The following is a 13,989-nucleotide window of genomic DNA, read 5'->3' as shown; positions in this document are numbered from 1 at the left end:
ATAGCAGAAGGATATCAAAGTTTGGGCTTTATAGGCAGGAATAGTTCTATTCACTGGTTAAAGCTAGCTGCTCTTGGGTTTGAAAGATAAATCATCAAAGTAAACTGCAGGAGTTGTTGGTATATTCTCTTTAACTCTACTCTGAAGATTGCTATCAACTTTCTTCCAATATTTTATGAAATAGCCCAAGCCCTGCCCAGGCAGGTCTGTCTTGCTTAGGAAAAAACATCCTAATGTTTTTTTTTTTTTCTTTCTGTACCACCTGTTGGCTATTTTCCTGTTGGCAATGCTGTTAAAATTTGAATTCCTTGCATTATTTCCATGTGGGTGACAACTGGAAATGTATGAACAGTGCTCTAATACAAAAAAAAAAAAAAAAAAAAAAAAATCTGTGATGCAGAGTTGCAGATTTTGCTTTTACAATGCATATGTGAAGCAATTCTTCTTTTGCACTTTTTTTTCTTCTTTCTCCAAAATACATAAAGTAAAATAGGCTGGAGCATAAAACTGGAATTTGTATGAGCTTGTAAAGTCTTTTAATTCCTTTAAAGCAGTATGCAATTGTGTGGCTTTTTTAAGGCCTAACTGAAATCTCTTAAAATCTCTTATTTGTTTTTCCATGGATTTACATGTGTGAACAAAGCCACTAGGCTGCCTAGGCTTTGCTCATAGGTAAACTTACATTACTCCATACATTTGTTAAAATAGAATTGTTTTTTCTTAATATAATTTGCTATATAGCTCCTAATGTCTAAACTGATGTAAAAATATATTTTTTTCCTTTATAAACTTTATGTCTTATGACTTAATATTTATTCAGAGTTCTGTCTTCCTTGCTGCTAGATTTAGCATTCACATATTAATTTTGGAAATGGTTTTAGGCAAGAAGTTCCTAATGGAGATGCCTTTGACTTAATTTTGCAAGACTGTGCAGTTACTCCTTCAAACCCAGAATTACACAGTACGTCCTGGTATGAATCTGTAACGTGGACTACACAAGACCAGGAACAAAGGAAAATAACTATTCATTTTGTAAAGCACGATGAAATGCTTCTATACCCTGAAGATACCTTGCTTATGATAGAAGGTAAGATAAATAAAATACAAATATATCACTTCTTATGGCACAGTGTCCACTCTGGGTGTATATATATATAAATAATTAAACAAAGTTAAGATATGTTCAATTTACATTCAGTGTAAATAGTAATAATCGTAAAGGCATTTCCTTAAAAAAGGAAAACTCAGCTGGAACTTTGTTAATGTTGTAGACATGGAGGAAAATGTAATCTTTGAAGGCTCATAAGATTGGTCAGGTTCTTCTTCTACCTATCTTAAGCTATACTAGTAAGTTTATTGGTGGTTCTCCTGAAATTAACATCTGGCTATGCTTTTTTCCAGCTGTGCTTACTGTTTTTTGGTTCACATTTGAAGTCTGGTTGAGCCTTCTAAAAATAATTTTTAGTCTTGATATTGTAAAGGTTTGGAAGTCATATGAGTCAAGCTTACATTTAACTTTGTCAGCCTCTGGATGTCAGTGTTGTTTCAGACAAATAGAGCTGCTCGCAGCATGTTTCTTTTTTTTAAATCATATTTGCTTCGGGGAGAGAAATATCCACTAAAGTTAAAATAAAGTAATTTAGCAAGAATCTAAATAAGGAATATTTTTTGATAGAATAAGAATAATAAATTCTCAGTACAAAACAAAGTCCTTAATTGTGTCAAAGTATTGGTGTGAATAAGTAAACATGAGTCAGGTGGTCCTTTGCATCGGGGTCAATAGTAAACCACTTCTGTTTCCTGTTATGTTTTATGTTTGACTAGTTCTGATAGCAGGCTTATGCCTCTGACATGTTCCAAACTGGGTTTGTGTGTGTGTGTAATCCAACCGTATCTTTGCGGGGGAAAAAAAGAAATAATAAAGTATTTCTAATGTGTTCTTTTAAAATAATTAAAACATAACTTCTTCTTTTTCAGATACTAAAATACCAGCAACTAAGTATCTGTGCATATGGAAATATGTGCTTCATGTTGGAGCATAGTGTTTTAGCTCCTTTTTTTCCCAGAACATTGATCATGAACCCTTTCCGAGCCACATGCTAGTTTCACTTTCATCTTACAAGTTTTTGGAGCTTAAGGTTTTGAAGTCTCCCTAGAAATCTTCCTAATACTTTTCCAAATATAAACCAAACTCCAAGGCCAAATGCATTGTGACAATTAATAGACAGGCACGGTCAAGTTTCTGTTTGCTTGTTAAACACAAACAAATTTCTCTTGTCTAACATGAGACTCTATTCTTCCATACAATCATTATACTGAAGCAAGAACTTCTTGCCTTGTGTTTGGCACCTATTGCACTGGAATTGAGGAAATAGTTGGATAATGGACAGAACTTTTAGGTGAGCCTTCATAGGGAGTGAGGGAAATCTATAACCATTGGTGCAGATCAGTTGAACTGAAGAGTAAAATGTTAGTTAACACATAGATTATTGCTGCTTGCATATTCTCATTATTTCTAATGATATGAATCACAGTGATTTCACATAACCCCTGGTAATTCTGTATGTTTTATGCTAGTCTCTTAGGAGCCAGAACACGTTCACTTGATGCAACTTCATATTAGAGCAAAATTGAAAGTCTAGAGGCCTTTTAGCCATAGTTAAAACTACCCTGAATTCAGTATATTTATTCCTTTTTCAGTATATTTATTCCTTTGATGAAAGTTAGGCAGCATATGAGCGTCTTTAACTACATCACTGGACTTGGAGGACCTTTGGAGAAGCTATTTCAAATATATCTGTGTGTTTTCCTTAAACTTTTTTGATCAGATGTTCACTGAGTATGTTTCATGTTATTGTGCGTTTTTGTATCACCAGTGAACCTTTATTGATACACACCTTTATTGATTTCTTCTCTAGTTACATCTGCAATACAAGTTACAAATATATACATTAAATATTTTACATCCCAGTGCCATAATTGCATGTCATGAAATCTTTGAAAGGTCTTACTTATAACTAGTGATAAACAATAGTTGTAGAAAATATTTATTTTGATTGTTTACTTTTTATTATGTGTTGTTCACTAGTTAAATAAATAATATATTTTTGTTGAACTACTATTTCCAGATAAATAAGGAGGAACTGCTGACTGCCTCAAGTGTAGAGAGGCCTTGTAGAGAGATCTTGACAGACTAGAGGGCTGGGCAGTCACCAACCAAATGAAGTTTAAAAAGAGTGAGTGTTAGATTCTGCACCTGGGGTGGAGGAGTCTTGACAATGTCTTGACACAGACTGGGGCACAAGAGGCTGGAGAGATCCTTTTCTTAGATTCCACGGATACTGATCTAGGGTTTTTGGTTGACAACAAGTAAGCTAGCAGCATGCCCTGGCAGCCAAAAGGGCCAACCATACCCTGGGGTGCATCAGGCATGGCATTGCTAGCCAGAGGAAGGGTTTGTCACTGTTCTGTGCTGGTCAGGCCTCCTGTCAAATGTGATGTGTTTAAATTGGTACTTTTTCATAAACTGATGATTGAAAATTAATAGATTTTTGCGACTTAGAAGCTGGAAAAACAGTTACTAAGATGAAGTTTCACGCTTTCTTTATTCTTTTTTTTTTTTTTTTTTAAGACAATTGCTAGTAAAATCATAGTAGAAATTATAGGGAAGTGATTTTAACTAAATAGAGCTTCATGGTTAGCATGATAACTCTAAGGAAGATATTAAGACATCTGCTTTAATAAATTTCCATTTTGATTTTTCTTTAATTGAGTTTGATGTTGAGGTAGTGAGAAGGTAATGGACCTTTTTTCCTTTTTTTCCCATAATGGATTTCAGTTTTTAGTGGAAGTCCTGAAATGAACATCCAGTCAGCTAAGCAACACAACTTGTTCAATTTATGCTTGATTACAGTTTAAGAAAACATTTTTCTGTTTTTAATAGGTGGAACATCAAAAGAAATCTGGAAACTTACAAGAAGATTTAAATGTGTTATTCCTGTGAGATCTACAAAGAATGATCTTGAATTATTAGATCTTTCAGCTCCTTTTCTTCTACAAGGAAAAGTAAAATATTATGGGTAGGTTAAAGGTATTTATTAATATTTAAAGAGTTTCAATATTAAACGGAGATCATTTCCTTCATTAACTCAAACGACAGCGATCAAGGAATAATGTGTCCAAAGAATCTTTGATACAAAGGATGTATAAAAGCATCCTTTTGACTGAACTGTAGTTGGGTATCTTGCTTACTTGCAGTATAAAATATACACCTTTAATTACACGGCAAACCAGCTTAAGTCTTGCCTTTGGTCTGTGTTTATAGCATTAACTACATAGACAAATGTGCATATGAGCCTCTTCAGGCTGCAGAATGCCTAAATCTTCCTTTTGAGTCCAAATCTCCTATTTTCTGGACAGTCAAATACCATTTTCTGGTCTTACTCAGTAGACTAAGATCAAAACATATGTTGCTTTAAAATTGTAAGCTGTTTTTTTTTTTTCCACATAGATAACGCAGACCCCAGAAAATGAATTCAGGCTGTCGATCCAAGTCTTGTTCTCTCTCTAATTCCTAGTGTTGGGAAAGCTTGATTTTGGGCGACCTTTTCTCACCATTTGCTGTGTATTGAGATCCACAACACTGCAAAATACCTTGCCTGTTTGTGGATGCCAGTAGCTGTAGGAACATCTTCAACAGGTGTCTGAATTCCACAGTTCCCAGAGCTGTGGAATGTGGTACGCTCATCTAGGTCTGCTGTCAGTGCTGTGACTTGGAATACTTTTTTCCTGTTCAATGAGTGCTAGCAGCAGTATGTTTTCCCAGTACTGCACAGCAGCATACAGTTTACCTCATGCAAGCTACTAAGTCCTCCTTCTTGGCAGTCCTAATAACTTCAAGCAGAGCTCTCTAGTGTGTTGCGCTACTTCAGGCCTGTAGGCAGTAATAAATAAATAAAATCTATGCAGAAATACTGCGTATTTTATGTGAACCCTAGTGCCCTCCTGTAAGAGCCTGATAAAATGAATACAGATGCCATTTACTGTATATTGTTTTGACCTTTCCAATTGTGGCTGTTCACAACTTTCTGAAATAAATAAAATTAACTTCATTGAGCTTGGCTTCATATCCCTTGGATGGAATTAGGCCTGTTGACTTTTGACACATAGCTCAAATAGATAGAAACCAAATTAAACATGTACTAACTGTAATATGCTAGCACAGAAGCTTAATTTGGAAAAAATAGCTGTTCTGTTCTTTTGCTTCTTGAGGAAAATGAGAACAACTTCAGAAATTTTTCAATATTTTCATCCACTTGCAGCATTTATGTACTATGTCACACTGAGTCAAATTCATAATTATATGTAAATATGTCAGCAGTAAAAGAATTAATAGCTTTAATAGCTCAATTAATATTTAAACATGGGTAAAGCCAAATTTCTCTTCTAACCCTGTTGTGTTTTTAGAAGATGCTGTAAGTTCTGATTAATTCTCGCTATTGCAAAATAAGATGTTGTTTGTATTGCTGAATAACTCAGTGGTGATATTTCTTCTCAGAGATGACTCAAAACCAGCAGTAAGGATTTTGCTATAGTCTAAAGCCTGCGTGTCCAGTGAAATAGTTGTTTAAAGCAGCAATAGAAATACTTTTATGCTCCCATTGAGTAAGGAAATTTGAATGATTTATTTTCTGTGCAGAAAGCCTCTAGTATTAACCTTTCTGTGTTTGGTTGGTCTTGTTTTAAATGCTAGGTGCAAGCAGTGTTCAACTCCAAAGCCTATTAAGAATCTAAGTTCCTTGGCAGCAGAACCACGACCATCATGGGAACCAACTGAAATAGCACAAGGTCAGCTGATGTGATACTGCCCTAAAAGTGTTTTGTGTTCTGATTTTTAAGTGTGTATACAAAACAGCTTGGTTTGCAGGTTGCAGTTTTGTACAGATGGCATGTAAATCGTGGCTACCTTTGAGTACAAACCTGTAAAATTTATTCACCTTTTACAAACTGAAATTAAATATTTACTTTTTTTTTTTTCATAGTATGAATTAAATATCCTATACGTTGAATAGTTTATTCTACCATAGGTGTCACTAGTAAAGTTTGTCATAGTACAGATGTAATTAATCTTTGTTTGCATCAGTTCAGATGTCTTTTTTGAGCTGTGTACATGCTTGCAGTATTAGAAATTAGTAATGCTTTTCCTTTTGAACATGCAGTTTTTATGACCTGACTAAAGCAAGTCTTATTTAATGATTAATGAAGTTAATCTTTTCATCAGCAAGCCATATCATGCTAAGCATATTGCAGAGTCTGAAAGAAGTACTAGATAAGAGGAAATACACAATCTGTGTGTTTTTGCTGTGTGTTTTCCCTCTGTTACTTCAAGTAGTCAACACACCAAAAATGGTGGAGGGAAAACGGAGCTTAAAACTTCATAACACGTGAAGGAAAAATAAAAGCATGTTTTCATGCTTATTAATTCATGTTCTTATATATTAAGTTGGAATGTCTAGCAATATCTAAGCTTGATAAAGATTTCATAAAAGAAAAAAGTATTTGAGCAATACAGTGGTTATATGAAATTACCATTCTGTTAAGTAAATGTAAATACATATCTAACTGTGTTGCAGCAGCTATGACTGACACGTAATCCTCAAAATGAAAGCATTGTTAATTAAATGCTTTTCAGCATTTACATTATTTTATATATATTATTCTTTCATCATCTGTATTTTCAGACTAAATGATAACCAACAAGTATATCAGATAAAATGGCTAGCCAATTATGTACCCAGAAGAGATTGATGCTGACTTGCAGTAACTTTGTAAGTTTAAGATGTTTGCAGGATAATGGTTGCTGTTACCAGCGAGATAATGAATATAGTCACTTATAATGGATTATTTTCAGAACTGCCAGTAAAATTCTTCTGAGTAAGGGTTTACCTGGTAGCTTTTACTATGTCATATAAAAAAAAAAAAAAAAGTGTTTTCTTCAGAAGATATGTTTTCAGGTGGAATACTGTTTTACCACTGAATTAAGAGCAAGTCTCTTTAACTTCCATAAGAGAATAAGAGTAGGAGAACCCTACCAAAAGATAGGATCCCTGATCTAAGCAAATATTATCTTTTCTTTTACTGGGGTAAGAATATTCTAAAATGTCTCTGTATTTGTAGAGCCTCACTTGTTAAAGTGTTTCCAGGCAAACTGCAATGTGCTCTCAAAGTATGAACAGAGAGCCTGATTTATGCTTTTAATTACAGTATTCAAAGTAAGTTACCAGTAAAGGAGGGATAGTGTCAGTTTCAGTTGTTATGGTCTTGTGTATTCACTACATAAAACAAGTCCATTTTTTTCTTCAGTTTTAGGTATTGAACCACTTCAGTATGTTTTTATTATGAAGTTTACACTGGTTGATGGAACGGGAGCACTAAATGCATACCTTTTTGATTATGTAAGTAAACTTTGGTAAAGGCAGACTATATGGATTCTGTGCATTTGGAGTTTTATTTGTTACTAGAATAGCAAATGCGTATATGTAGAAGTATTTGTTCTAAGTTACCTGCATTGTTTTATGGTGACCACTACAAGTGTTATAATGTAATTGGTACTGTGCATCAGTGAAGATGCACAGAATGTGACTTTTAGTAATTTTTCAATAAAATATCAGAGTATGGAATATCAAAGCATAATGTCAAAGCTGAAGCTAGTAGGTAATTTTATCTTTCCATAGACTTTTATACATGGAGTAATTTCACTTTTTTTGGCAGTGTTATATTCTGGAGCCTGAAAGCTGTGTGAATGAGTTTAAAGATTTACACAGGTAGCTTGTCAGTTAGTTCAAAATCTCATGACTGCTTTTTTTTTTTTTTTTTTTTTTTTTTTTTTTTAACTCCTAGCAGAATCTAATATTAGTTGTCCATTTAGTAATTCCTGGTTTGTTGGTTTTTCCATATGAAGTAGAAGAGGCCTTGCTTCCCTTGATCCCAGGCTGTAGCTATAGCCAGACAGATTAGTCTTTGATTCCTGAAGCAGTTTATTCCACTGCTCTGCTAACCTTAGGTAACCTTTGCTAACCTAATTAATCTTTCCGTCTTCTCTGAAGCAACCAAAGGCACTGAAGAACACATACTTTTCCTGTCACTACACACTGAATGAGTTTTCCTTCTGAAGACTGAAAAAACGTATATGATAGTATTATGTACATATAAAACACAACCGTATAAAAGTTTTTATCTTTTTTTTCCGTATCAGAGTTCTTTGTAAACTCTGATCATTCTCAGTGTTGTTCTGGGTTCTTTTCAACTGGCCCACATTTTCCTTGAAGTGCTAACCCAGTACCCTAGCATAAGTCATTGCCAGATAATGCTTCTGTCCGTAACTATAATGGTGATCATGGAATTTCTTGCTTCCTGATTCATGCTTGGTATAATCCCGTCATTTCTGAGCAGAACCTCAGCTTTAAGAAATTATTTTACATTCTTTGTGCAAAAAGTGATGCAAAGTGACTTTGTGCAAAGTTGATTTGACTTGTTGAAATCCATTATTTTATATAAGTATCTAGTGGAAAGTTTTTTTGTTGTTGTTTTGTTTGTTTCTGTCTTAATGCCCTTCCAGTTCATGAAAAAATAATTTTATTCTTCCCTCCTGTATACTTGCAGTTCCCTCAGCTTTGTTTTGCTTGTAAACATAGTGTACGTATTTGTTATTCCATAAAGCATGTCACATGAAAAATCCTCAAAAGCACCAGATTTAGGACAGCCTACTGCATAATCCACCTCGGATGATCTCACATTTTGACAGTAAACTGCCAATAACTACTCTTCAGGATTTTTTTTTGTTGTTGCTCTCCTTTTTACTCTAATTCATAAGCTTTATTATTAGATTACCAGTTTGATGCACAAAGATGGTTTGAGGAAGAATTTTCTGTAGAACTGAAGGTGAATGATTTCTGACTGAAAAGAGATTGTCATTGCTTCTTACATCTCCAGTCCAGGGCAGAAGATGATATTAGTCTAGCTATCTGCCTTAGTGAGTTTGCTCCTTCAAATATATTGTTCTGTGCAACAAAAATGTGTGTCATTCTATACTTTTTTTTAAAACATATGCATGCACACACATTTTAGGTATTGGCATAGATTTTGAGATGGTAGATTGACCATTTTGAAAGGGGAAAGCAATCAAAAAAGTGAGAACTTGGTATTAAATTGTAACTTTGTCTTTATATAAGTTCGTCTGTGTGTTTTCTTAATCCAGTAATTCATAGCTGGGAATATTAGGATCTCAGAATAAACTACTGTAGTAATACATCTACCCAAGTGGAAATGAGTCAGCATAGTGGCACTTAGGACTTAATTTTGTGGGATTTTTTTCCCTGCAGTAATACACTTTAATACATAGTACTATTAATGCTATTAAATATCAATTGTACTATATTTATATATATTTTTTTACTAAACAATGTTGAATGTGACTTTGAAAAGAATGATTTTCCTTGTCTAATTTCAAGACTAAGTAAAAATAATAATGGGGAAAAATGTGTTTTCTTAAATACCACAGTGTATTAGCAGCAAAGGATGTCAGAGACTGCAAACCTTATTTGAACTAGTCGTCTTCTTCTACTGCCTGTTGTCTTTTTGTGTAAAGAAATTAAACTGCAAAAGGGAGATGGGGAAAAAGATTTTAAACCACCTCTTGATTCAGAATTCCAGAAATCTTTAATTCAGAGTAGCCTGGATTCTTATCAGATATTGCTCAGTACTGCAGCTCAGCTGCAGGAAAAAGAAACAACAGTTCTTTCTGAAGTGCCAGCTGCCATTCCTGCTAGTGGTAACTTCAAAGGCAACCAAGCCCAAACTCTGGTCCTTTAGCATCACCTGAGATGGAACTGAGCTACTTTGAAGTACAACTTTACACCAGCTTCCAGTCACACTTTTATAGGAATGCTCTCAGTTCTTTTCTTTCTTTATGTAATCATTGAAGGAAAATATTGAAAAGGTGAATAGTCAGAAGAACTTGGAGTGAGAGGAAAAAGTAGTTGTGTGTGTCAGTTTTGCTATAGGATTACCTGCTAACTACCAATCAGTTCTGTTAAATGTCTTATACACAAAAGGTAGATTATTCTGTGTTTATTTTTTTTAAAAGGAGCAATTGCCATCAAAAATTTGAACTCACTTTGGAAGCTATAAGGTGAATAGCCCTGAGAGATACAAGATTAGGTAACAAGCTTGGAAAGAATAAATGGGAGTTTTGTCAGTGATGTTACTGTATATAGTTTAAAAAAAAAAAAAAAAAAAAAAAAAAGAAGAGGTTTATCTAACATTTCCTTGCTCCATTTGTGTTTTATTCTTCCATGCAGAAATGCATCCTGCATCATGAGCCCGTCTCCATTGTTTTTAAGCTTTCAAAAAGTGGAACTCAAAGAGAATTCCACTTGAACTCCCTTTAAAGTGTGAAAGTATGAAACCAAATTGCAGTGCCCCCTTGTTTTCAAAGGGCTGACTGTCCTCTCTCACCTTAACATTGTCTCGTAATGGAGATTTTTGAGAAATACTTGCCAATTGCATGTACACACTTATGTATGCAGGTGAGTTAGTAATATAGAGAGAGTTGGGTGGCTGTAGTCCCTAAATACTAAGGAATACTGAAATACAGGCTACTGTTCTTTCTGACAGTTTGTTGTCTTCCTGTTAAAAATCATATTTTTCTTCTGTTAACTCTCTGGATAATTTAAGTTCTTTAAAAGGACAGGCTAATGGTTTCTTACCCTTCTTCCAACACTTTATGCTTTCTGTTCTCTTTCAGGAGAAGTTCTTCCAAATTCCCGCCTCTGAAATCTTAAGTAATAATTTTCTTCAGCAAAAGATGCAGATGACCATGAATACACTTTGTCCTCCAGGAAGAAAACTAGGTTAGATTGATGTTATTTTAAAGGGGGGTGAGAAGGGAAAGGGTCTTTTTGTCTGTTGTTACATATGCAAAGTCTTAAAATTGAACTTATGCATGGGCAAAACACAGAACTAATAAATTCAGGGAGTCTGTAAGGAGAGTTCCAATTAATATGCTTTGATGTATTTCTTCTATATAACTCTATATAAAAGGGTCCAGAAGACCCTTTTGAGAAAGAAAAGTAATGGTTCAGTAAATCTTCACGTGGCATGCAGGGGTGTGTGAATACAGCTATGTTTAGGTAGGCACTAACATATTGATTGTATTCATACAGAAGTATGCCAGAACTGTACTGAATGTCACAGCACATTAGGGTAAACTGAAAGGGAATTCAGTGTGTAGCTCATGCTGCAGGTGAGATTCTTCTTCTGAATGCACATACTGATTTAGAGCATCCCATGCTACAGGAAACATCCGTGGAAATAAAGCAAAAAAGCTTCAGTCCAGATTCATTCAAAGAGAGTTACATACAGTATTTCTGCTATGGCAGAAATTATCTATGCCCAAACCACACACATCCAAGGTAGCCACAGCTCCAACCACAGGAGCATATTCCACAAAGTACATGGATATCGATGACAACCATACCAGAGTCTTTACTTTTAAAAATTAACCCTGGTGTAAAAGATTCCATTTGAGACCAATTTCATTAGTCTTAGTATCACTGAGATGAGTTTTTATTATTGGGAGGTCTTCATGCTACACTGTTGTACAACTACAACCAAGTGGTGTGGGGGTGGGACTGGTCTGGGAGGCTGATTGTCAATGAATACCATGTCAGATGGTGCAGGAAATTTTAACATACAAACCGGAATACTAGTTACGAATTTTAATTTCAAATTAGTAATTCATTTTTATTCTTTTTAAATATTTTACATATTTAGATCCTAGTTAAGATCCTGCTCAAGTTCTACTTCTATAAAAGTTAGAAATGAATATTAAATCATAATTTGGTTTTGATTTGTAGATGACTTGCCATGGCTGGAATGCTTCATCAAGTCCTATAACATCACAGATGGGAATAAACAGCAAGTTTATTACCAAATTTTTGACACTACAGTTGCTGAAGATGTTGTATAGTAATGCGTTACTAGTAGAAAGTAATTCAGTAAGAATCTTTTTCTTTTTTTGGGTGGGGGGTGGGAAAGGAGACTATATAATAAAACCTATGTTCCTTTCTTAGGAATTCAGTCTGTGTGCATTAAGTTTTAGTTTCTGTATTGAGTTAAAGATAATGGGAATTTTGATTTGATGTATTTACTACATTCCTGGCACACAGCCTTGTGATCTGAGTGCAGTTGGAGGTGGTAAGCAATTGAGTGTCTGATGGAAGCAATCTAGTATCCTGCTATCCTTCAAAAAGGCAGTGATGAGGTTACTTTAAACTGGTGAATTTTACTTAGAAAATGCAGTCAGAATGATGCTGCATTTATATATTAAAATAAGCATTGTCAGAGATATGGAAAAGGAGCTGTTCAGTAAACTTCAAAACTATTTTCTGCAAGCGTTTTGATGGTGTAAAAATATGATCATGTAATGATTATTACTATTTGGCCCTGTTGGAGACCAAAGTTGTTATCATGTTTATTGTATTGTTGTATCGTGTATATTGTTTATATGTTATCATGTTTATTACCTGACTGTGTTTTCAAAGGCTCTCACATAGTGGGGTAAACTTTCTGTCAGATTACACTGCCCGTATCTGCTTCTGTCTTTCATAATCAGATAGTATGACTAAATTTAGAGAAGCCAAACCAATGTAGTGATGTCATGGCTTGAAAATACTGCTCCAGTAGGAAAATTACTTGATGGTATTATGTTGCATTCAGAAGTATATAAGACAAATTCAGGACATATTTGTCCAGTGATAATTAATGTAGAAATCCCTGTCAAATCAAATGCTTCCCATCAGAGAAAAATCACTTAATATTTACAACAGTTGTTTTTTAAGGGAGTTAAGAAGCAAGATGCAATACTTGTAGGTAGATTATTATTTTGATAGTAGATGACACTTTTTTAATTTTTATGGGATGCTTACTAGACTATACAATTTGTCAATTTAAAATTTAATCTACATATTTTCTGATACTTCTGATACTCTAAAAGTTTATAGTGAGTTTATGTACCATAAAACTGGAGAACGTGTTCTTTATTGATCAGTGTATGGGGAGAACGAATATTAAAGGGTGGTTATTACATATTTACTTTAAAAGCTAGGGAGAAACTCAAGTTTGGAATGGGGCTAGCAGTTTACTAAAGAGCAGTACTGACTTATCAAACATTGCCCGAGTCTGTGAACAGACACATAAGAAGAAAAAATAATTATAAAGGATATTATAAAACTTTAGACACTGGCAGGGTCCCAGTGATTTCAGAAGTTACGATTTAAATTGAAGACAATATTTTTTACTTGTATATAGTGCATGAAAACTTTTGAAGATATTTTGATTTTTAGGTTTTTCTTAACAACTGATAACAGATATTGATATTGTACATTTTATTGTAAATAAGTCTTTTCATCACATCCTGTTGTCTGAGATGCCTGTCAGAAAAGTGGCACTTTTCTGCTGTTGAATATTGTATTAAAACGTTTATTAAAGATTTTTCCAAATACTGTGTCTTTTGTATTCAAATTCTCGTTCCTAGTTCATAAGACAGTGAAAACTTAAATCATGAATAGCCTTCCTCCAACAAAATTCATCAAATGAGTGTTTATATAGTTTGTTGATGGAAACATGCACATTTAATTCTCTTTCCAAATATAATTTGTAGAAATAATTTTAATTAGTAGTGAAACATTGTGTTTTACAATACTAGAGATCATTGTATAGAAAAAGGAATACTGTATAGAAAAAGGAATTCGTGCACGGAGTTGAAAATACTTTGTTTCATTGGTAGCCTTTATATGGAGCAATGGAAGTCATTGAGATGGGACACTGACCTTTGATTTACTTGTTCTCATCACCTGTGAATGGCTGAATGATGGTTGAAAATCTTGAGATTGCTGTATCCTGGACCTCAACAGAGGGAGGTTTCTGGAA

General features: G+C 34.2%; 1 protein-coding gene across 1 annotated transcript in view; it reads left to right on the top strand.

The window, feature by feature from the left end:
• POT1 (protection of telomeres 1) overlaps nt 1-13,559 on the top strand; it is a 73,280-nt gene extending 59,721 nt beyond the window's left edge. Inside the window, exons 15-20 of the mRNA XM_084506397.1 lie at nt 882-1,087; nt 3,944-4,079; nt 5,753-5,847; nt 7,363-7,454; nt 10,805-10,910; nt 11,916-13,559. Coding sequence (XP_084362523.1) covers nt 882-1,087; nt 3,944-4,079; nt 5,753-5,847; nt 7,363-7,454; nt 10,805-10,910; nt 11,916-12,028 — 748 coding nt within the window. The 3' untranslated portion in view covers nt 12,029-13,559. The remainder of the gene's footprint in view (nt 1-881; nt 1,088-3,943; nt 4,080-5,752; nt 5,848-7,362; nt 7,455-10,804; nt 10,911-11,915) is intronic.
• The last annotated feature ends 430 nt before the right edge of the window (nt 13,560-13,989 follow it).

The sequence above is a fragment of the Aythya ferina genome (assembly GCF_964211825.1).
Source record: "Aythya ferina genome assembly, chromosome: 1".
NCBI classification, from domain to species: domain Eukaryota; kingdom Metazoa; phylum Chordata; class Aves; order Anseriformes; family Anatidae; genus Aythya; species Aythya ferina.
This window is presented reverse-complemented; position numbering and strand designations above follow the sequence as displayed.